The following is a 25,361-nucleotide window of genomic DNA, read 5'->3' as shown; positions in this document are numbered from 1 at the left end:
GAAACTGATATCTCTGAGGTTTCTAGTCAACATCTAAAATTCAAAGAGATGTAGGAGACTCTTGTAAAGATAGTCTTTACATTATTCTGGTTTGCTAATAATCAAGATTACAGCATTTTAGGTTTAATGCCAGTTTCATGTTTTTTCAGGCTTTTGATTTATATAAATATATACCTCAATATACTCTATGAAATTAAACATTTTAAAATACCTGGGTAACAATTGCTTGTAGTGATTTAATACCTGATGATGGTGAACTTGTATTGTGATTAAAAGGAAAATCCAGTGTGGTGATCATAGTTCTGTCCTTATTTTAAATTATTCTCTTATGGTATGGGAAAAAATGAGTTGTTTGTTGTTTTAAATTAATATTCTAATTCATAAATTACAAAGTATAAATACAGGGGACTATTTTTAACTATTACATATCTTGATTTAATGACGCTGAATGCATATGTGGTACACATTTTAATTGCAGACATGGACACCAGAGAAATGGCATCTTCCTCAGGTCAGATATGTGATTGACCTTGATTTCATTGTGGCTTTTTTGTATTTACTGTGGATTACATCTCTAACAAACAGAACCACTCAGCAGCTTTCATATAAACTCATGATTTAATAATAGATCACAGTCCACATCTCATTTTTCTTTTACTTGCTTGAAACATTAAGGTTTACCATTTCAGCTACTGAATTACGCAAAGCTTTCTTCATCAGTTTGAAGCTTCCATTGTGAATGCTCCTGACTATTAAGATTTCTTTCTCTTTCTTTTGCAGGTTTTACATTTTCACATAGTTGTTTTAAAGCAGATGATCATCTGTGCTTTCAGTTTCTTTATGTACTTTTTTATTTGTATTTCTTTTCACAGATGAAGAGGACACTTCAGTTAGTACTCCACCAGCAGGTTAGGACTGTGATAGTGCTTTGTGTGTGTATGTATGTATGCATTCTTCTCTTGATTATCAATGAAGAACGAGTCCAAACCATTGGACTGAGCTCAAAACGTACTAATTAGAGAAAAAGTTTTTTGAAGTGCCCTACATTAAATTAGTCTCTGTTCAGAAGTACAAGACCTTCATACCAGCTAAGTTCCTTTCCAGTCCTGTCTTGAGGTCTTCGGTAGAACTTCTGCCATTGGAAGGTAAAATATCAGTTAGTAGCTCTGAAAGCAACTCCCCTTATCTTTTCCTATCAACAAACATGGAGTGCATTTTTAAGTTTAGTCTTGAGAGTAAATTCCAGAATTATGAATAAAACAGATGCCTTATGGCTTCAAAACAGGTTTATCCACATAATTGTCTATCACCTCACCTTAGACCATATGACCTACAAGGCAGTTTGAATGTACTGTTCCAAGCCGTTGCTGCCAAGCTGGCAGATAAAATGCTTTTGGTTGTTGGCAGTAAAAGAACAGCAACAGCACAGGGGTCCATCACCATCGATGTGCCATGGGCAAAATTTCTCCATTGCTTACTTAATATGTTTTTTTAAAAATAGACTGTGAACGAAACAGAGATTTTGAGCCCTAGAAATTGCTTTGCAGTGTGTCAAATGAAAAACACGCTCTTAATTATCTTCACTGCCCTAAATGATCACATTTTCTTGATTTGTCCCAAAAGAATTTACATTAACTTTGGGCTGAATGCCATCTGTAAAGTCAGTAGCAGTACATTGATTTACAGTAGTAAAGGAGCTCATTGGTAAAAGCAAAATATACAACTAACATTTAAAATCACAAACCCCTAAAATTTAATTTTAACTATTTATCATTATTTTGCTCAACCTTGATAAATAAATAGACTATTTAAATAATTCAAAGTACTGTCCCCTCAGATAAATATTGAACAACAAAAATTCATCTGTTATCTGGAACTACACAAATCATGAAGAAAACGTCAGCTTCATGGAACTCTTCTAAATATAAATGACTAAAGAGGAAATCTGGAATGGGAATTAAACTAAACTAATTTAGATTTTCTAGAGAAAAGGGGGAAAGATTTCTGATTTTTTTTTTTTCTTAGCTGTTCACTTCCTTTTTCTGGTAATCAAATAGTTCCTCATGGGTATGGTCCTAAATATCTAGTCTAATCTTCTTGCAGGAAGACTCAGTGTTCTTTAAATCCCAATGATCTGAGGTCAGTTAAGGTGTGATCTCTGAGCTGGTGTCATCTAAATTACTCTTCCCTTTCAGATGGGATGTCTAAGCCATCGGAAAGAAAAGATTCAGGTGAGACCTCCTGAAAAACATGTTGAAACAATCCAAATTTTATATAATACAATTATTATTAATAAGCTATTTCTTAAAGATTATATTTAATTTTAATTTAATTGTTTGTACAGTATCAAACTGTAACGGTTGAAATGCTTTTAGGTAGCTGAGCAAATAGGTTTCTAGCAGTAAAGCAGGAGTGAGAGAAGGCTCTGCTGCACAAGACAGGATATGTATCAGTATTTTACACATACATACATACCTATCTATCTATATGTGTTTCGATATAGATAGATACACAACTATTCCCTTCCTCCTCAGCCTACAGGGTGACAGTGGCTTACCTGAATCCCACACACAGGCCCCAGGCGACTGTAGGAGAATGGCTTCTTCTCACAGCTCAAAGGATGGTGGGGAAAACTTAGCAAAGTCATAACCTCTTTCTTCCTACCCTGGCAGGTAACGCATACTGCACCCACTTTTGTGGTTTCAGGATTTGCAGCCTCTGGAACAAAATGAGCAGCAGGTACTTCAACCATGGTTATTGACCTGGCATAGGCGCCTATGCCAGCCCCCTGAGCCAACGTCAAACCCACGTTTTGTTCTGTTTGTTTAATAAATAGGAAAACGTTAATATCTAAAGGTGATGATAATATTTAGGTGTTATTTTATGTGGTACCGAATTAATGACTTTATGTAAGCTTCTTCCATTTATTAATATCCTTTTTCCATTTCACCCTGTGGCGTCTTAGGTTTGTTACTGCACATGACCAGTTCCTGTACCGAGCATTGTCACATCATTTTATTCACACCAGTAACTCCCACTCGTTCTTATGTTGTTTCCATATACTAGCATGTTACACTGGCATAATCTAAACATCTGGATTATAGGAGAGTATATATAGATGTGTATCTATATATATTTGTGTTCATGTATGTCTGTGTATATGTTTTCATATATGTGTATATACATGTGTGTATATACATGTATGTCTTTACCTGCAAGAAATATTGTACAAGCGGACATATAGAGAGGTATTAGGCACACCACCCAAAATTCACTGAAAGACTGAAAGGCAAAGATTTTATAGCAAAGCTATCTAGCATTTCTATACCTTTTTAAAATTCCTAATAGACTGTAGGATACTAAAAACAGTTGCATTTTTCAATGGTTGTCATGAGTTGTGTTGCATTCGTAAGCAATGGAAGTTTTCATGAGTTAAAAAGGTTCCTGTAGCAGTAATCTCTACAGAGTAGAAAGACAATTCTGACTTCTGGCAAATGAATTTCTACAGAAAGCACTGAGCAGGAAAAGTAACTTTTCATCTCAAGACCAGGGTTTGACTAAGTGAGAAGTGTTGTGTGACTGGTTCCTCATTTATGCTAGTTACGAAACCAAAACCAAAAGAGCATTGGATAAACTATAAAAAGCTACCTTTGCTTCTGAACAATTACAAGTTCAAGGGGCACAAGGGAGATGCAGCTCTGATATGAAAGAGACAGGTGGCTTTGTTAATTATAGCTGTACATTTCCACATTTGCTTTGCTCTTCAGTACTACCATGGCAGCACTGGCTTTACTCAGTTTCCCCTATGCACTGTCCATAACTCCCCAAAAAAAGGAGATGTGGCATTTGGACTCCACAAGTTCTTATTTGGAATATGAGACATATGCTTTGACTCTCTGTAGAAAGGGAGCAGGTGGTGGACAGATATTCGCTGCCTTGCTCTCCCTGCTTTTTCTGTTACGAATCAGCTTTGACCATGGTTTTGCAAGTATTTACCCAAGATGTAATTGCATAGCGCAAAGCCAGGCTGTTCAGGTAAACAGAAAGACCAGAAATGCACAGCTGTGCTGGCACAGTCCTCTGCCCTGGGGAGACCGCTCACTTGCTGCTTCTCTCAGTACCATTGTTCTTTCTCAGTTCCAAAACCTCAATTTCCAAACGAGAAGATGTTGCATCTGAACATGTGACACAATCATTTCCATCTGGCAAACTGTTTCTCTGTAAAACATCAGTCTATGCATGGGGCAGGATGTGGTATTGACTGATCCCCAAACTCTCTGCTTCTATCATGGTAGAAGAGAACAAAGTTCAAAAGTAAGCTTCATCCCTGCCTTATTTTGCGGACAAAGAGAAAAAAACTAGCTTGTACAACTGACTGAGTTTGGGCTTGAGACAGACCTACCAAAACTATGTATCACACATGTTTTGTTTGTGCTTATAGCTGTTTGTATTTTCAGAATCTCCATCTCTTCTGAAAAACAAAGAGCTGACCTTTGTGTATTGCCTCTGTAAAGCACTCATGGTTGAATGCTGGTGCCATTCGAGTTGGTCAGTACCTGTCTTGGCTGATCAGGTTCCCCTCTCTTCCTCCCCAATAGTTTCATTTTCTGTGACCACAGAGGTAGTGTTCTTGCAGGAACTGTATATAATGTGACAGCCAAGCAATGGATGTCAGTGTGAACAAAAACTTACATATCTTTCAGGACATCTGAAGACAGAGGTAATAGGGTTAGAGAGTTTAGTATGTTCAGGTAAGTGTATTTTGGAGGGAGTAAAACATGCTCAGATGATTGACATTTCCCTCTCTCTCTCCATCTCAGTATGGTCTATTGGAGAAGGTGCTCCAGAAGAGACAGAAAAACACGACGACTCCCAAAGATCCACTTTATTTATCGAAAAACCTCAGAGCGGTTCAGTGAGCGTTGGTAAGTGCTTAGAAACAAAATCAAAAGCCACTTCCAGAGAGAGAGAGACTGAGGCAGATCCTGGAAAGGTATGTGCAGGTCCTGTGACACTCAGCTTCTCCCCTCAGCTACAAGTACTTCCATTGATTTTAGTTGGATGTGAACTCCACTCTTCGAAGGCAGAAAGGACTGTACAAAGAGAAGCAAAACCCAATTGTTTAACTAAAGACAAGCTCAAAATTTAATAGTTTACTGAGCACAATGGGTAAGAGGTATAGTTTCTGGAGAAGAGAGCTGGTTACTGTGATGCTGTCGGCTGTACTGTCACAGGTATGTCAGGAAGATCTACCCAAAGGTCTGCAGCATAGCTTAGAGATTGCCGGGTCAACTTTTGTACCCTACAGCTGTGTGTAAATTAGCAAGTAGTCTAATAGAAGCAGTTCTGCAGGGAAGTTGGTAGGGTCAACTCCACTGTAGCCATTTGGGAGGATTTGCTCTGGACTAGCTTTGGTTTAGTCCAGTGGCCTATATACCTGTTAGCAGGTGGAGCACAGGTAGTAAACTCTCAGAGCATATCTTTGGTTTTAGTTTCATCCCAGAGGAATCCAACTCAAGCACTGTGAGGACTTTCTGTGTTGTGAACCAGAGCACAGTAAATGGGGACAGTTAGGAGGTTCAGTTCCAAACTGCACTCCTGAGCCATACGAACATGGTAGGGTAGTTGCACCCTAAATAGGGTAGTAGCAATGGTGAGAAGATCAGTATGGCTAGTTAATATGTGTGCTGTGTACTTGGATACACTAAGATGTGGTCAGATTTTGTTTTATATACATGCTTATTATTTTTCTCAGTTTCTGAGTAGAAAAAGAGTATTTGGGGAGGATTTATTTGGAAAATAAACATAAGGAGTTAGCTGTATTCTCCTCTGGAGACCACGAATGTTAGGATGGAAACTCAGCAGGGGCTGGGCAGTGGTGTTCTGAAAATTGACCTAACCTTTACTATTCCTAAATTATTGTTTAGAGAAGACTCTTTCCCCTCCCTTCTCAGCTTAAAGAATTAATTATAGCAATGCATGAAGAGCTCCAGGCTTTCTTTTCCAGACTGCAGTTTATTCATGTTACAAGTGCCTGGTAGCCTAGGAACACCTGTTCTTGTTTTAAACAAGGAAATTCAAATATTGGGAACAATTTGCCCATGACAACATGGAGTTTTGCCTCAACTAATTTGTCCTGCTTCTCCGTGTGTTGAACTCTACACTGACATGGGCAGAAGGCTTCCAGACCCAAAATAATTAATCTCTGTAACTCTGCAGTACTGTCATAGCCTGTGTGACTCCAATCTGATTCTTACTCTTGTGGTAGAGCTAGCACCTGGAGACTGGAAGGAGCAGTAGTAAAAGAAATGTGTACAGATGTGACTGATCAACCACATGTTCTTCAACGATTGCATTATTCTTTTCTCTTTTTAAAAGGTGGGAATATTACATTTATAGCCAAAGTAGAAGCCAAAGATCTTCTCCGAAAGCCAAATGTTAAGTGGTTTAAAGGAAAATGGATGGACCTGGCCAGTAAAGCGGGGAAGCACCTGCAGCTGAAAGAGTCCTTTGAGCGTCACACTAAGGTGTGTCTTTGCTTTTCCTTCTCACGGGGCAAAGTTCCAAAGAGAGCTTAAAGATCAGTTTAAGACAACAGGTAGAAATTCAAGAGCAGTGGATTCTAGCCCTGGCTTCCCCATGCAGATTTCAGTGATGATCTCTGACCCTGCGCAGAAGCAGACTTTTCTGCTCTCTCAGCGCAGGACAAGTAGTGGAGAAATGAAGGTTTTCCGTTGCCATTTCTGGGTTCCAGATTCTTTCCAGAGCCCTTTATTCAAGTTATTCCTTACTCCTGGTGTAGGTCTGAAAGACTAATCTTTTAACTTCTGCTTTGTACAAATGTATCCCCCACATTAATGAACAGTTATGTTTGATTTTTAGATTCACACATTTGAGATGCATATCATTCAAGCTAAGGAAAACTTTGCAGGGAACTATCGCTGTGAAGTATCTTATAAGGACAAGTTTGATAGTTGCTCTTTTGACCTTGAAGTCACTGGTAAGATTTCACTTGTGTCTGTAAAGCTTTAAAAAGATTTCTTTTTTTTAACGTGAAATGCCACCTAATTTTGTTCAGAACCTTTAAATGAAGTATTGCTTAAAGTGAACATTTTTAGCATAGAGCTCAGAGAATTTTCTTAGAGTAAATTGTTGTTTAAATGAACATTGGGATACATGAACATGTGAGACATTTATCCAGAAAAGCTGGCAGCTAAAACTAGTAATGAATTCAAATCAGGCTCTGGCACGCAAGACGGAGAGCTAGGCTTATGGCTATTCAGAGAGCGAGGCTTCACCTGGCAGCATCTGAGCAAAGGGATGTGGAGTGGTCATGGCTCGCCAGTGCTTTGCACCCTGCACAGGCATGGTATGATCACACTCCAGAAAGCTATTTCTTCCACTCTTCATCAAAATAAAGAATAGCACAATGATGTGGAGAGCACTGGAGAGTCGTACCTTTGTCTACTTCTGTGTTATAAAAGGCCTTACTCTGGCAAACATTATCCCACAGGCTTATCTTTCCCTTTGAAAGCAGTTCTGCCAGCGCAACAGCACAGGCACACCTGCACGATCAGGCTGAGAAAGATGGACACCCTCCAAAATGCCGGGGCCAGCAGCAAGTGGACAAAATAGTTGTTCACCCTCATAAAGCATGTGCCTAGACCGGACTGTTCATTCGCCAGTCAGGGGAAGCCAGTCACAGTTAAGGGGACATTTGATGGCTGACTGACAGCCTGAGGGGCATAGGTAGGTGTGTGTGTTCAGCGGGCAGCGAGGCGGGGGCCAGCCTGGCTGCATCCATTCACTGGCTGTGGATCAGAACCTTGTAATCTGATTCAGGCTGGCGCAAATGGGTGATTCGCACAAGGGGGATTCATCCTTGCCCCGAGAACCAACATGAGTCTGTAGCTGTAGAGAAGATTTTCTCTTTCCTGGGATGCTGAGCGTACTGAGAAAGTGCAAGATGCAAACAGGAGAGAAAGCATAGGGAATGAGAAGACAGAAAGGCCAGAGCCTGTGTATAGACAGGAAGGGGGTCAGAGAGAAACATCACAGTGACAGATATCCTATGCAGAACTGCAGAAAGTAGTTCAGAGAAAATGCAGAAGTAAACTTAGCTTAACACTGAGCAGCTTTCCACTTATCAGAACTTAAAGCCAAAGGAGCAGCACAAACTGTGGTAACTTAGCAGGAAACTGAACAAATTTCATATGCCAAATTACATGAATTACATAAATTACATTAATTTCAAATTATGTTTTTAATTCCTGTATTACTGTTATTTCATAGAATCTTCCCAAGTTGTTCCATCCATTGACATCAGATCTGCTTTCAAAAGAAGGTAACTTCAGTGATCCTATGAAGCTCCTCAATAATGGATGCTGGTAGCATGCAACTTGCAACAATCTTGGCAGACAGAAGTATCAAGTATTTAAAAAAAACTTTCTGTAAATAAAGATTAAAGAATTGGGATTTAGGGTAGTTGGTAGTGGCTAGAATGAAGTTACAACTCATAGACAGTACATATGATATTAAATACTGTGAAATTACAGTGTCATTGCTTTAAGGGAAGACAGAATATATAAGGCAACTAAATATCTGTTTCTTTAGAAGGTCGTAAAATTGTATGTTAATTCACTAAAATATTCTGCCACATGTTTCCTGAAAATTGTCAGCTACAATATGTAAGTTCCTGGTCCCAAACCTGTACAGATTAAAAGCAGAGAGAAAATTCACACTGATTTCAAGAGGATAGCATCTGGCTTTATTTTATCTTACAGTAAAAAAGTGTGTCATAAGGCCATCGTTACAGAAGAACTACAAATAATATATTGCAGAGGCCATAAGATACAGCATTGTGTCTGAAGTCTTTTCCTTTCTTAGTTACCTTTGTGATAAAATAGCAGTTCAAAACAATATAGATGTCATCTTTACATTTTATGGAGAAAATTGTCTTAGAAGGACAGAAGTATTCAAAATGAAAATGTTTTACAAACAGAAAATGAATGCACTTTGTTAATTTACACATACAAGCAAAGCTGTGATTCAGAAGTAATTGCTTTTATTTAGAGGGATTTGATTTAAAGAGTAAATGCAAAAGATATTACATTCAAGGCACACTCCTTTCTTGAGCGTATTTTTTTTTAAAAAAAGCAGTAACTATTCTGCCCAAGCAGATGAGGATATCTGAATATTTTCTGATTTTCTAAAGTAATATCTTGCATACAAAATCTGGGATGAAATACTGGCATCATTTGACTTGACATTTGCAGGATTTCACCCTTTTTACAAATATTAAGGGCATTTATTTTGTCTATATGTGCTTTACAATAAGGTATTAAGGCTTAAGATCACATTATAGAAAGAAATGCACCTTCACAGCACTGTGATTCTAGCTGTAAAAATTTACAACATACTGTTTCTTCTTTTTTTAAGTGATTTCTCCCTTCATTTAGAGGAAGGTTAAATCTTAAGTGTAATGCTTTGCAATCAGTATTTGACCCACCTATGCATTGTTAAAAGCGCCACCCAGCAATGCAAATGTTTGTTTTACATTCATAGCAAAAGATCAGCACAAGCCCTTTGTTTTTATACACACACACTATGGAAATGAAAAACAAAGCTTGTTGTCTTGACTAGCTCACATTTATTTGTGTTACTGAAATCTAACACAAATCTTGGCAAATTTATGTATGCAGTTACAAAAATTTGTCATCAAAGTATAATAACAAGCAATACAAACCTTTGTGTTATTTTTCACAAGTGCCTAAGGAAACATAATTCGTGTGAAAAAGAATACAAGTTTGTGTTGATTTTATACCATTATTTGTGTGTCTGGACAGTGTTGAGTATATGAGACATGTAGAGCGTTTGCAATGTGTGTTGTCTAAGTCTTCCTGTATTAAACAAAGATCTGATCTTTTTCTATTAATAACAGCGGTGATGGACAAGACGATGCAGGAGAACTTGACTTTAGTGGTCTCCTGAAACGTAGGTGAGAACCAAGTGATGCAGTGAGCAGGTGTGGATTGCAAACCATTAGGTTCGCACACAGAAAAAGTCAGGTGTAGCATTAATAACTTCTTAAGAATATTCTGACCTTTCATTTTTTTCAATGTTTCTAACTATAATTCTCATAGTATGATATGCAAGTGTTCAGTTAACTGTACTTTTAAGTGTGCAGAAAAGAAACCTCAGATTTGAGTGCACTGGGAAAAAAGTGAGCCACAACCTAAAGAGGCCAATAACATTTAGTTTACTTGCTATTTCTTTTTGTGTTTGCATGGAAGGTAGAGGGGGAGAATTTCCTACACAGGGATGAGCAGTTCAGAAAATTGAGTCTGGTGCAAGAGTAAAAAACTGCAAGGGTTAAATTTACCTCTTTGGGTACATCTTAATTTGATTTTCTAAGCATGCTGATATGAAAAATCATAGCTCATGCTTTCAAACCATAGACATTGGTATTAATTCTTTGCAGCTTTCTGTTTCAATATGTACACACAAATGTTCAGTGGTGTTTTATTCAACTTAAATGCTGTGATGGAGAAAAACTTGGGCATGTGTTTCTCTGGTTTGCCTTGAAAATCTGGTGTTATGATAGTTATGCCTCTAGCTATTTCAGAACTTAAACCCAGTTTAGCCTTCTAACAGGTTAAGACAAGATAATTAATTTGTCATTTTTTTTTAACTTTACCACAGAAATTTTATATGTCATGGAAATCAATGGCAACTGACCATAGAGAATTGGAAAAGGAACTAGATCCTTTACTTCATTTACCACTTACTCTGAAAGAGAAAAACCCAATATGCAGTATTAATTACATAAAAAGTTCATGATGGGCTCATGGGCTATGATGGTGTGATAGTATTTAAGCAACTAAAGCAAACAGGAAAGCCTGAAGGTAAAAGTAGGCAGTGAAAGAGTTACCTGAACCAATTCAAATCCACCAGGTCTTTGGTTTTTTAATCTTCTCATCCCTAATTAGGATCTTCAGTTTGACTTTTTATTATACTAATACAATTTACTATGACAGTTCTCATGACTGCCTGTGCAGTGTTTTATTAGCAACATGAGAGTTGCATGTAAGACGTCTTGGTGTTTTTGCGGAAAGAGAAATGTGATTTAAGAGTCATTATCACTTCACTAACAAGTAAATTGCATGTTTAGTAAGATAAATACTGTATAGCCATATAAACATAGTGTACCTGTCATGTGGTTAATGGGCAAAGCAAACTTCTCGGTTTTAGACACCATTATTTGATATTGGTCAAATCAGTTCATCACCTTGCTTCAGGCACTGAAATGCAACCTCATACTTCTGAGCTTAATTGAATAAGATTGCTAATTAAGCCCCAGCATGGATATAAATATCCATTTTTATGAGGACAAATACATATTTTCATTTCAATTTTTTCAAGAAGCAATGTTGCAGGTGCATTCCTTCTCTTTTGTATTGTTATATTATCAAGAAAAGAGCTAGAACTTTTCACCTGTGGTGCATAATACTTGAAACATGTTTTTAAAAAAAAAAAACCTAAATGCATAGAATCTATGTACTGCCTATTTTCTAATTTCGTGCTGGTTTGTCAGGAAGACGAACCAGTTCTTTTCTCAGTAAGCCACTCTGTGACTGGTTAAGCTTCATCAATGCAATGGATCGGTAACAGCACGAAATTCCAAAAGGCACAAGATCTCAAAAACACTCAAACATTTAGGTCCTTTCTTTTTTAAAAGTACATCTTTCAACGAAATGCACATTTTCAGGGAAAAGATCTAAAAACAATTTTGTAAAGAGGTCAATCTGCTTAAGAAATGCGAAGCATTGTTTGCCCACTACCCACAGCAGAAACAATTGTGGTCTCAGAACAAAGTCAGTTTGCTCTAAGTGTCATAATTTGTTCTCCAGTTACGCAAGAGGAAAAAGAGCCTGGAATTAATTATTTCAAGCTGGTTGAAAATCAGGATACTCTAACTGATCCTTATTCTCAACTACTGCCTGATTTAAAGGGGTACATTATCTCTATTCCCATGGAGTGTACCTCTCCTTGGCATGGACAGGCATTGCATGGCAAGTGGCCAGCCCTGGGAGAGGAGAATGCTACCCCATGGGATGTGTCAGCTTTTACATATGTTTGCAAGCTGATCTCGACTTGCCACCATACAGAAGGAATCTCACTGAAATGCCAGTGTTTGCTGTACATGGTCACCCTCCAGAAAGCATGAGCACAGATAAAAGTAAAAGGAACAAAATGTAAAATTACATACCTGAGACTGTCTAACAATAATTCTAAGATAATAATGTAAGTATTTCAAAGACTCCTCAGTAAGCAGATTTTTTGCTTTTTAAAATAACACTGGCATATTATAAAAATGAATAAACCTCACGGATTAAACACCAAAATGGTTTTCCATGCTTCCTCATCCAACCATGCAGAGATTCTCAGGGACCTCCCAGTGCTATTTCTGTATATGTTAAAGAAAATTCTGTCAGACTTGATAGAGCTCAGCTCTAACAGTGTCTCATTCTAAAGCTCAGTCTTTTTTTATTTCTCAAATGTTTATTTTCTTGGTTTGTTCTCAAAATTACTGATTTCATTAGACCAACTAGATCAAATCAGAATGATCCTGGTCTGATCCTAATGAGTTTATAGGAAAAAATATCTAGATTTCTGCTCCAATTCCCGGATTGTTCTCACAGTTCACTTTTTTGAGCTAATTGTGATAATCTCACAAATTATCATTTTGTTTAGGATGCTTCCATTGCTCTCTCATGTAATGGCTGCCATTGTGAAAATAATTATACTTCTATTTATTGGTTGTCTTAGCCTGGAGTTGCAGAGAGTTAATACGGTATTGAAACTTCTGTATAAAGGTGATGCTATTCACACAGGCCTCTGAAAACCCTGCTCTTAAGACTGAGATAACCATGGAAGCCAAAAGATCCATCTTGCAAGTCCAAGCTGGTGTGGAAATCTCCAGTTCCTATCCATATGCCAACTTTAAGTAACTCTGAGAAGCACTGGTGTAACTATAAACAGAGCCAGATTCCTTCGGATTTCAATGTCCTTTCACTGGTCACCCTAGTAGCAGTTACAGGGACTCAGGGTTTGAAAGCATTTTTATATAATTATGAAATGTACGGATTAGACAGATCTCAGTGGTGCCATCATAAATTGTAACTGATTCCACTCAAGTTACAACAGATAAAACTGATCTGACTGAGATTAGACCATATGCTATTATAGTACTAAATTTTCAAACTGTATTTTTTTTTTAAATAGTGAAGCAATATAAAAACTCTCATAACTGATTACATCAGAAAAGGCCAAGTTAAAACTTATATCCAAATTTGGCCTTGAAGAAGTGTAAAGTAAGGTGTGAATGTCATTCTGAGCTATTACACTTGTACTGAGTGAAATAAAAAAATATGATGGCGGCCTTCAAATTTTGATCAAAACATTTCTAACCTCACCATAGATGCAGCTTCACCTTTTTTTTATGGTGTGATAAAGTCTCGCTAACTTTTCTCCCATAATTTTATTTTGCTACTGTCAGGGAGATTAAACCGCAAGAGGAAGAACCTGAGGTAGATGTGTGGGAGCTCCTGAAGAATGCGAATCCCAGTGAATATGAGAAGATTGCTTTTCAGTATGGTATCACTGACCTGAGAGGCATGTTAAAGCGTCTGAAGCGCATGCGCAGGGAAGTGAAGAAGAGCGCAGGTATGGATAAGGCAGAATATTCTTACATTCAGCAGTCAAGCCTGAGCGTCCACCTTAAAAAACCAAACTTGCTTCACTTCCATGTAAGGGGACTTGCACACTACAACTCAAGCCTTACTACTGCAAGGAGTTAATCAAAAGAAGGCTTTGGTCCACTGTGGTTAGTGTATACACACTATCCCATTCAGTGCTTACCAAAAGCGTCCCTCCCTCTTAGCCAGATGGTAGTTCTAGCTGGAACAAAGTCCCCCAGTTGTGTGGAAAGGTGTTACCTGATTAAACAGTATGGAAATTAGACCTTGTGTTATCACTTAATATCTTCTTCTGTAAAATAGAGTCACTCCAAACACATTGTTTGCTTTTTGTAATTTCATTTTGCACTTAATCTGACATTCCTCCAAAATCCCAGCTGTACTAAAAAACCCTCACCCTGCATTGGGCGAGGACATTCAGGCCTGTCTTTCCCCATCTACCCTACTGAATAGTATGAGCGGTGTAATACATACGTAAACATAGATATGTGTTTATATGTATGTATATATATATGTGTGTATATAAAATACATATAAATGTTGCATAATATGTATACACACTCAGAGATATAGAAATACAACACACTATCCATTATACTGTTGTGGCATTTGCTTGTTGGAGAGCACTTCAGAACTGGATGCAATATATACATCTGCTCTTCTACTGGTTTCCTGGAGGAGTCCCTTTTGTGTAGGTGAAATCCTCCACAAATTCAGCTGTAATCCAGCTGCCTGGTATATCCTCTCTCCTCATACATTACCTCACATCATAACATGTGTTATGTTACTATACATTAATTTTTATTTATATTTTTCATTTGCGGGTATATCTGATTCTGGACACAGTTGAGGGAGAGAGAAATGGAGTCAATGGGCTTTGGCTGAGCCACTCAAATCTTTTCGCAAATGTTTTGCAAATGTAACATTTATCACAAGAGGAACTGCAATGTACACCTTGCAACCTACAGAAAGAATCAGGAAAGCTGATTTGGCTTTTTGACAAACGAATGTGTTCATTCTGATAGTGGGAAGCTCAATAAGAGTTTTAGCTTAAAATTCCCTGTTAACTTGATTGGCGGTGCTAATAGAGAAGTCCTTTGTAACAGATTCATTGTAAATGACTCCATGGCACCAGCTGTATACCATTTTATTCTGACATAGCACTTCTCAGCGAGCTGTCAAAGCTACGTCTACCCAATCCTATTCAGAATACAGTCACACTGCAAAGTCATGAAGAGATAATAGCTTGAACTTGGTCAGGATAATCAGATCTGCATAGCTTTGCTCTTATTCTAATGTTTCTAGAAAACAAACTGATTCATGTGGACTAGCCTAAGAATATAGAGTGATGCATAACATTGTGCGCACATATTCTGACAGCTTTGATGAGATTTATGCAATGGCATTTCAGCATTCATATTCTTACTTGTTTTTTGATCTTTTTGTATAATAACACTTGGCTTCCACAACAGCTTTTTCCAAAGGTCTTGATCCTGCATATCAGGTGGACAAAGGAGGTAAAGTAAGATTCATGGTGGAGCTAGCAGATCCAACAGTGGAACTCAAGTGGTATAAAAATGGCCAAGAAATACGACCAAGTGCAAAGTAAGTGGTTTTATTGTATGTAAGCAATAACATGGGTACACATGTACTTCCTTGACAAGTGTGTTGCATAGGTCTGTCTCTTTGCTCAGGTTGCACCAATTTTATTTCTGAATTTCATTATACGTGAAAAGTATGCAAATGATGTTGTCTTGCTCATGACCCAGAAAAGTCCACTGTATGCTAAATGTTAATGCAGATTTGCTCCTTTGCCTCAAGACAAAAGAATTAAAGATCCTCAACAAAACATGGAGCGATACCTACTTGGTAATTTTTAAAAAATCGGGAAGCACTGTGAGTAAATAAATCTCTTGTCCTCAGTACTATGTCTGAAGAGGTTAGAATCTTTCTACAGTAGTTGGTTGCTAAGAGGAGAGATGTTTAACATCACATACTTACCCACCTGGGTCATAAACCACCTGAGGGAAGGGGAGTGAGGTTTGTCTCACCTTCCACTACCCAGTTAATACTCACACTGAAGTCAGCAACCTGCATTAGCTTAAAGTGACCTCAGTCATGTGCAACAGGTCTAGTGTACCCAAGCTTCTTCATCATCTGTATCACCTGCATAAACCAATCACACTTGGTTTACTCTCTGGCTTTATCTAGAAGAAGTAGCTTTTCAGGTGCAGACACTTGAGTACAGGTAGAACAATGGCTGGAAGTTGAGCCCAGTTCCTGCTGTGGGCACAACCAGCTCTTACCACCCAGTGCAGAAAATCCCATTCCACAGTCAGGCACAGCTAGGAATAACAATGTGCAACCAGTAATGCACAACAATGTAATGTCCCTCAAATGTTGCTCAGCAGCACAAAATCCCAGCAGCTAGCTTTCTCCTCTGGCCCTGTGAAAATACAGTAATTAGCAAAAGCCCTCTTACAGAGAATGGGCAGATTTCCTTCATTCTGTTGCTGCAAAAGTAATTAAGTCAATTAAAGTCAATTAATTTCAATTAATATTCATAGTTGACAAAAAATGCATAATAAAGACGGTACGTTTTCTTTAGCTCCTGTATCTGGCATGAGCAGTTCAGAACTGTTTTGCAGGCAGCTGTGGTGTATGGATACCTCTCCAGTAGAAAGACCTGGATTGAATGCTCCAGTGCATTTCTTTCAGGCTGCTGAAGCAGCTGTCAGATGCTAATGAGCTTTGGTCATTACAAACCTGGAGCAGATCTAAACTGGCGACATAAAGGTGAAAGGCTCCATATCCCATTACCAAAACCCCATATCCCATTACTGATCTCTTGTGCCATCTGGCCTACCAATAATATTAACTTCTTAACTTTGGCTATTACTATACTTCACAAAAATGTTAAGAGTGTTGGAATGAGGATGGTGTCCTGTTACTGGTTATTTTCATCTTTACTCATCTAGAGTTTCAGACTCCATTTTATTTGCCATCCTTCAGAGCCTGCTCATTTTTTTTATTTTTTCATATCACCCAAGCCTGGGATTTTGGAACAAGCCAGAAGATGCCCATTGCCACTCTACACCATAGCTCTTTTTGCTAAAAAGTCTATGATAGTTCTGTTGAATCTTGGAAATTGCTTCCCAGGACAATTTTTTCCAGTTCTATGTAAAAACCAGGATTTTCACCTCTAATAATCCCTAAAGTGCTTTCTGTAAAACAAAAGGAGTCCAGCAGTTTTGCTAATGTATCTTTGCTGCATTCCTGTTCAAACAGATACATTTTTGAGCACAAAGGTAACCAGCGAATTTTATTCATCAATAATTGTACGATGACAGATGATGCTCGCTATCATGTAACAGCTGGTGATGAGAAATGCTCCACAGAACTGTTTGTGAGAGGTAACTACATCAGCTTGCTCCTGTTTCACCTGTTGTAAATTGGTGTGGCTTCTTTGGATGCAACAGAAACTAACAGGGAGGATCTGGTTCAGTATATTTTTGTATTTGTATCAGCAGCCCTTAGGATCACTTTGTATTTCGGTGATCCCTGACCATTTTTTCCCTCATCCTGTATTTAGTAATTTAGTGAAAACCCTGAAATGGGGATATGGTTGATTTCATACTGTGCATTGGGATCTAGGGGGGCTGTGGTCCCCTTCACAGTTTTAAAGCCATTTTGGAGACTCATCTGTCATAGCATTAGCTTTCCCTAACACCACACTTAGGTACCTGATGACCCTGATACTCTTGGTCCAACTGATCTGTTTCAAGTACCCTCAGATCAGGCTTTCTAGCAGTTAGTTTTCACTCCATCTCACAGGTTTATGGGAAGACTGTATCAAAAACTATGAATGGGTGGCCATTTCTTCACCCTTTCTGTTCCCATAGTGTTGATAGTCTTACTGATAATATTCATGGCATTACTCACACATGCACAACAAACAGAAAAAGAAAATGTAAGTGAGAGAAAAAAACCAAAATATTTCAGAAAGCTATTTAAAATAATGGAGCCCATTGCCCCTATAAATATCACAGGTTAACTGTTGTACTATCTCCTGATATTAAATAAACTTGACTTTTGACAGCAGGAATGGGTTAAACCAATAAGGGCATGACATTATGTCATTGGGTCATCTTATTGTGCATAATGGGCTATAGCACCTAATGAAAACGCAGCTTTATGAGAGGAATCTGTGGGAGGCAAGAGGGGAATGTCAGCTTCGAATGCCAACCTGCCTGAACAAACTGTCAATAAAAAGGGATGCAAGGCAGGTATTGATCTGAACAGATTTTTTTTTTTTTATTTAGCACATTTTGTACTAGCATCTTAATGAGCAATTGCTTTACTGATTTAAGGCAGAAAAAGCCGCACTGAGACTGATACTAGAATTTTCAAGTAGTATCATTTTCTATAGCATGATTTTGAAAATTTCTTTCACTTAGTTTTCTCTCTCAGATTGTAAATCTGTAATTGTCTCTTTCCAAAGATCCTCCAATTTTGGTGACCAAAGGCCTGGAGGATACCAATACCTATGTTGGTGAACGAGTAGAACTGAGCTGTGAAGTGTCTGAGGATGATGCAAATGTGAAATGGTAAGCCACAACTTGAACAGATACTGTTTTCCTTGAGAATAAAACCCAGAATACTTTCATTGTAGGCAAAAATTTGGACAGCTTTTTCCATACCAGTGATCCTGAAGATTGGTAAGAAAACCTCAAGAAAACATTATTCAAAAATGTAGCAACAGCAGAAATATCCTTACACATTCCTGGATGGGTTTGTTTAACCTTTTCTTGTGCCTTAAGTCTTAAAAGTCTTCTCTGGAAGTTTCAGTCTATGGGAGTCTTATTTACACAGGACTTCTGCTGGAAAAATAATGATTCTTTGTTTTCCATTAGGTTTAAGAATGGTGTAGAACTTACCAATGAACCCAAATCTCGGTATCGGATCAAGGTTGAGGGTAAAAAACACACTTTGATCATAGAGGAAGCTGCAAAAAATGACAATGCAACTTACTCAGTAATGACAACTGGAGGCCACTCAGAAGCTAAGCTTTCAGTTGATTGTAAGCATCATCCATCTTGCTCTTGAATTCATATGTCATGGTTTACTAGCTTACAGGTATAAATAATTTGCTTGCATTTTCCTGGGGGTTTAAAGGGACGCTTAACTTCCTTACCAATTTCTTTGCCGCAAATCTCCAGAACAGTTGACTTTCTTTTAGATGCCATTTGCAGTAACTGGCAATGAACTAGTTCTGCTTGAAAACTTTCTGTCACTCTGTTAAGATGGAAAACAAAGCTATCCATCCAAAGATATAATAGGTCAACAAAGTGAAATTTTCAGGGGAAGTATCTGCTTTTATTTAATCCTTTCAGGTTTTCACAGGAATGCCAAACCAAGGCTTTTTAGCCAAAACCAGAAGAAAAGTATGTTGGAAAAAATAAGCAGTTTTATACCTAGGCATACTGTTAACAGGCATCAGATCACCTGACCTGAACTCATAGGCACAAACACATGACTATGCAGCTCCCTCAGTATTGTTTGTGCAATATCTCTTTAAAAAGCCTGTGGGTTTCAGTGAAATGTATGTGCCCATCCTCTGAAGTTATCATACGTTATGCATAAACATACACGGATTCTTAAGACTTACACCGCTTTTGGCTATTTTGTACAAATTGGCATCTTAAGCATGACCAATTCATGCTGTTCTATTATCCAGTTGGAAATTATCCTCCATGGCTATTGAGCTCCGACATCTTTCCTTTCATGCAACTTCTTCTGATGATTTTCCAACTGGCTTTCTATAAAATGCTGCCTTTCCCATCACTCTTTGTTTCCTATGCCAGATTACAGTCAGGGATATTTATTGCATACACGTGTGTGTTCAGCCTGGACTTTGGTCTACAGCATCTAATCTTCCAGAAAGTGGAAGTGAACTGGGGCACCAGTTCTCAGACTCAAGTTTTACAAAAGTTAGTAATACCTGCAGCGATTTGTAGAGTGAGGTAAGGCAGCTTAGCAAACATGAGAACAAGTAGTGTATGAAGTGAAGCTTACTGGCCAGTCAGTCTTTCCTTACAGCCTGACAAAACCGGTTGAGAATTACAGTCCCCACTTGTGATTAAATACTTTGGTAAGTCTCCAAATTATCTTGGATCAGCTGGGAGAGCCATGAGAGCAGTTAGATCACTGTTAGATCACAGGAAAGGTGGGTTGTAATCCCTTCCAGTGCATAGGTCTGGGGACGCAGGTCTTTCACTTCTTGCTGGGTTCTGGGGGATAGAAACACCCTACCTCTAGCACCTAAACACCAGGGAGGGGACAGTATTCAAATTGTGCTCCTGGGCTCAGTTCTTCTACTGGCAATATTCATAGAGTTTCCCCAGTTGGGGCATGGGTATTTTGGATCACCCTTTCTAAGGCATCAGACTACATGAAAAGAGGTTAACTTATGTAGCTTACATGTACATATTATGGTATTTGGACTTCTGAACTTTATTATTGGAGGCATTTTTCTGATTTGAAGACTATGGTGATGGCTAGTAGCAGCTCTGTGACAGAATCATGAGCTATTGTTTGATATTAGCATTGATAACTCTGCTTCTGTTTTCCTAAGTGAGACCACTGAAGATATCACTTGCACTAGAAGACCAGACTGTGAGGCTTGGACAGGAAATTCACCTGAAGTGTGAGATATCTGAGAATGTGGAAGGGAAATGGTACAAAAATGGGCAACTGGTTGAAGCTAGTGACCGTGTAAAGCTTTATCACAAAGGAAGGTAAGCCTGTTGTGTATTGCCTTGACTTTTGATGGAATGACAGTGTAGAGATGTGCCAATATGTGGGTTACTTCACTGAAAATTACCTGGTAATCAAGCCTAACCTCTATGCCTCAAGCATATTTATTTTTATCATCATAAAAGCCATGTCTCCTTGCCTCCTTTCATCTTGTGTCTTTTGGCTGTGGAGGACAATAATCAAATGCTTGATCCATCTAAATTCAAGCTATTAATTTTTCTTGACATTGCTGTTGTTGTTAGTATAAGATATTAAGTAGTAAGGTAAAATAATCATTAGACATTATTAAAAATACACAGCTTTTAAATGTCTGTTTTTCTGGTAGCTTCCGTTTGTGTCAGCTCAGACCATGTATCTCTGCCTATGCAAAGTGTTGGACATATCAGGTCCCTTTGCATTTATAATCCATCCTTTTTCATGGAAAGTTTGTCAGTTTAAAAAAACCCCACAAAACCAGGTCCTACCTTTAACTACATCCTCTTCACTTCGGCTTAGCAGACCATTCATACAGCTGGGAACTGCACTTGTGAAGATGCTCCTAAACAGGTTATGAAATGTTTGCATTGATTCCATAACGCTTGCTAAGTCACAGTAAGGGACAAGTGCCAGCTGTGCAATGACCCCTTGGATTGACATAAGATGAAGGACCTCCCCACGACCCACGTAGGCCTATAGGGTGAGGTGAGGGAAAGGGGAGCAAAGGGCAGAGAGGTGAGTCCTACCTCGATCAAAGCTTAGCCACAGCAGGTGATAGGACAGCAAAAATATCATCATACTGGAAGATACAGTCAGGTAATAAGAGCAGCACATGCTTTGCTCACCCGTGTCTTTATTCTGGCAAACAAATAGTAGATTGGATCCTGTCACAAAGATGGTCTAACAAAAGTCAGAATAATCTCACAATGGGATCACCTAAAGATTTCTTCTTGAACAACCAAATTACAATCTAATGGCAGCAGCAAAAAATCCCTGTGTCAAGATTACACTCCTGTATTTTTCTACTGCTGTGTTCAAACAAAAATATTAGAATTGGTTACATTATTTGGTGGTTGTTTCAATAATATTTTATACAAATCACAAAGTATTTAACCAGCTAAAATACCACTAAGCAACCAGCAAAGGATTTTTAGTCAGTAATTTTACACTTGCATAGATCTCCTAAACTTTTCAGATTTTTCCTTATAGCTTCAAGCAGTCTTTAAAAATAATTTACATCGATTTCTTTTTCAATTTTTTACAGAATCCACAGATTTGTTATAGCAAGTGCTGCTGTTGATGATGAGGGTGAATACATGTTTGTACCAGATGCCTATAATATTAATATTCCATGCAAAGTACATGTTGTGGGTAAGTATATAGCACAATGACTTATATGTAACATCTCTTTCTCTGACCTTTGGAAATCAAAAGCAATGTGAAATATCATTGATTACAGTCTGTTTGTTTCTGAGCAGGCATCTACCACAGAAAACATTGCGGCTGCTTTGGTAAAGTGTGAGCTAGTCAGAGCATGCTTTGCCTGTGCTCAGGATCTGCTCACAGTTTACAAGCCTGGGGGAGCTCCCAGGGAAGGCTTCTTGATGTTGAATTCCTAAACCTAAACCACTACTAAGAGTTTGTGTAAAACACCTGTTGCTCTCCTCTTATCAGATATACAGTGTTGTCGTCTTTGAAGAATTGGCTTGCTGACATTTCAAAATGTGATTTATTTTGGTAAAAGATTAGAAAAGTAGGTACATATTCCCTAAATACATCAAATGATATCTAGAGAGTGAAATTTTTCTGGTCAGTTTTTATTCACTCAGCAAAACAGAAGGCTTCTTAATGATCCCAGTCATTCAAACAAAACTAAAACAAGGCATTGACTCTTCCCACAATGATACCTCACTGGCTTTTAACTGCAACCAGTGGCTTGGAAGTCAAAAGGAGAGCAATATAAATGCCCAAAGTTTTAGAAAATATGGTTTGTGATTGAAGCTGAAAGAAGTGGGATATCTGTGTTAGAAAGCTTTAGGGAGAATGAAGAGGGAATGGGTACTGGAGTGTATGGTCACAGATATAATCTTCCAATACATTAAAAGAAGTTCTAAGAGGTTATTCATCAGTTTTTCTCCAGACACATGGGGTACAAAATAAGTGACCGTTTCATTTTCAGAAAAGAGATTTGGGTTAAGAAAACTTTTAAACTGTAAGCACAGCGATGTCCGAAGGGTGATAACTCCAAGTGTTAAAGAGAGCCTGCAATGGAAATGCTCAAGAGTCACTTAGAGGAAGTCTCTCTCAGAAGTTACCTAAGTATGCATAATTCTGCCTCAGAATGACAGATTTTGTTTTTTAAATGATCCTATTCCAACATTTCTATGGTGCTATGATTTATTTTTCATGAGACAACAATTTTCTTCAAAAAAATTTCTTCACAAATTTTCTTCCAAACAAAAAATCCGTTGACTCAAAATACCAAAATACAGGGAAAATACAAAACATCGAGCATATTTCTCTATGTTGCAGACTTGTGCCAGGTCACTGAATTCTCAGAGTGGCAGCCGCATAGCAAATTTGGATAATCTCTCCTTTTTCAGATCCTCCTAAACTCCACCTGGATGGTCTTGGGGAAGGTAACACTGTGACAGTAGTGGCAGGAAGCAAACTGCGACTTGAGATCCCCATCACTGGCGAGCCAACTCCAAAAGTCATGTGGAGTAAAGGGGACAAGGTACGTTGTCATTATACACATTTGTTTAGCTTAACAAGGGGCCCTTTACTTCAAAAAAATGACCTTTAGCCTTGTGAAGACATTGATCTTAATGGCAGAAAATAAGAAGGAGATGCATTTTACCTAAAAAACTCTCCTTGCTCAAAAACAAAGGGTAAAATGGATAAATATTATTTAGTATCTTTTGGGTCTTTTTGAGGAAAGGCTGAAATTAATGAAGGAAAAAAATATGGTTTTGCTATAAATAAATTGTAAAGGAGAGGATCATAGGAGATGCAGAAGAAAACTAGTGAAAATCTACCAAATGGCTACTTGTGCTGTACATACTGCTCAGAATGGCTGCCAGGTTTTGACAGGAAGCCATGGTACAGTTTTGGAAAACAAATGATAAATTATGATGGAGTGTCAAGTCTCAAATGAAACAATAGGCTGGGCAATTGGCATCTTGCATCTGATGTCTTAATGCAAAACTTTGCACAGATCAATCCTTGACTGTGTAATACCAAAAAGACATCTTCCACATTTAAATTTTCATTGTGGTATATGGAAGCTGGAACATGCTATTATTACTGGATTTGTCAGACCTATCTGGTCAAATCTCTGACTACTATTGTCCTGGTTTCAGCTGGGATAGAGTTAATTTTCTTCCTAGTAGCTGGCATAGTGCTGTGTTTTGGATTTAGTGTAAGAATAATGTTGATAACACACTGATGTTTTATTTGCTCCTAAGTAGTGTTTATACTAGGCAAGGACTTTTCAGCTTCCCATGCTCTGCCAGGTGCACAAGAAGCTGGGAGGGACCACAGCCAGGATGGCTGACCCAAACTGACCAAAGGGCTATTCCATACCGTATGATGTCATGCTCAGTATATAAACTGGGGGTAGTTGGCCGGGGGGCAGCGATCGCTGCTCGGGAACCAGCTGGGCATTGGTCAGTGGGTGGTGAGCAATTGCATTGTGCATCACTTGCTTTGTATATTATTTTATCATTATTATTATTATTGTTGTTATTGTTATTGTTATTACTTTCTCTTCCTCTGCTGTCCTATTAAACTGCCTTTATCTCAACCCATGGGTTTTACCTTTTTTTCCCTGATTCTCTCCCCCGTCCCATTGGCGGGGGAGGGTGAGCAAGCGGCTGTGTGGTGCTTAGTTGCCAACTGGGGTTAAACCACGACAACTATTTTTCAAATATTAATTGTAGTATCACCACCATGGACTTGTCCAAATAAGAAGTTATTCTAGGAGAGCTCTTGCTCCAAAATATCTGCCAGCATTTGAAATCTGTGAGGACAAATGACTGACCATTACAATCACTCTGACCTTTAAACTGAATGAATTACTGGTACTACATTTGGATTTTGATTTTTGAGCATTTTGATTCTCAAATCCAGAAAATATGACTTTTCCCTCTGCTTACTTTGATTCCTAGTGGCTCACAGACAGTGGAAGAATACGGGCAGAAACATACCCAGACAGCAGCTGTCTGGTCATTGATACAGCTGAGAGGGAAGATTCAGGTCCTTTCAGAATAACATTAAAGAATGAGGCTGGAGAGGACACAGCTCTAATCAACATTAAAGTAGTTGGTAAGTCACATGGAACAGTGCACATGAGCCATGTCTTTTATCACTGTACTTTTCAATAAACGCTCCTTGAAGAACCCTACTTTTCTGCACCCCAACAACAGACAAATTCTTCTTCCGCTAACTGAAGGGTCTCTCATGTAGATGCTGTCCTCCCTAGCTACCGAACTGTTGTAGATTCTCAGAAAACTTCCATTTCCCTTTTTTTCCTCATTTCCAGATGTGGAATTGAGGTGCAAGGATACTACAGCCCAGTGTTACTGAAAGACAGAGGAGCTTAGCATGGGATTTAAGTAGGAGTTATTTATCACCCTGCTGCCACCTCATGCTGCAAGGGCCAAACTTGTGCAGTTGCCTCAGGCTGCCCTTAACACTCTCCGTTCTCCATTCTCCGTGTAGCTGTGGGCCTTGTCTTACCACATGCTCTCAAGTGCCCCTCAAGTGTCTTGGCTGTGCTGAAGAGCTTGGCACTTATCCCTTCCTAACCAC

General features: G+C 38.5%; 1 protein-coding gene across 1 annotated transcript in view; it reads left to right on the top strand.

The window, feature by feature from the left end:
* Positions 1–480: 480 nt before the first annotated feature.
* Positions 481–25,361, top strand: part of MYBPC1 (myosin binding protein C1) — a 48,000-nt gene continuing 23,119 nt past the window's right edge. Inside the window, exons 1-17 of the mRNA XM_075706066.1 lie at positions 481–511; positions 873–908; positions 2,196–2,231; positions 4,821–4,925; positions 6,379–6,527; positions 6,883–7,000; positions 8,293–8,344; positions 9,941–9,997; positions 13,559–13,725; positions 15,230–15,362; positions 17,046–17,170; positions 18,259–18,364; positions 18,671–18,837; positions 20,392–20,554; positions 21,814–21,920; positions 23,153–23,286; positions 24,719–24,875. Of these exons, the coding sequence (XP_075562181.1) occupies positions 481–511; positions 873–908; positions 2,196–2,231; positions 4,821–4,925; positions 6,379–6,527; positions 6,883–7,000; positions 8,293–8,344; positions 9,941–9,997; positions 13,559–13,725; positions 15,230–15,362; positions 17,046–17,170; positions 18,259–18,364; positions 18,671–18,837; positions 20,392–20,554; positions 21,814–21,920; positions 23,153–23,286; positions 24,719–24,875 (1,843 nt within the window). The remainder of the gene's footprint in view (positions 512–872; positions 909–2,195; positions 2,232–4,820; positions 4,926–6,378; positions 6,528–6,882; positions 7,001–8,292; positions 8,345–9,940; positions 9,998–13,558; positions 13,726–15,229; positions 15,363–17,045; positions 17,171–18,258; positions 18,365–18,670; positions 18,838–20,391; positions 20,555–21,813; positions 21,921–23,152; positions 23,287–24,718; positions 24,876–25,361) is intronic.

This window comes from Pelecanus crispus, chromosome 1, assembly GCF_030463565.1.
Source record: "Pelecanus crispus isolate bPelCri1 chromosome 1, bPelCri1.pri, whole genome shotgun sequence".
NCBI lineage: Eukaryota > Metazoa > Chordata > Aves > Pelecaniformes > Pelecanidae > Pelecanus > Pelecanus crispus.
Note: the sequence above shows the minus strand (reverse complement) of the source record. Positions and strands in the feature narration are given on the sequence as shown.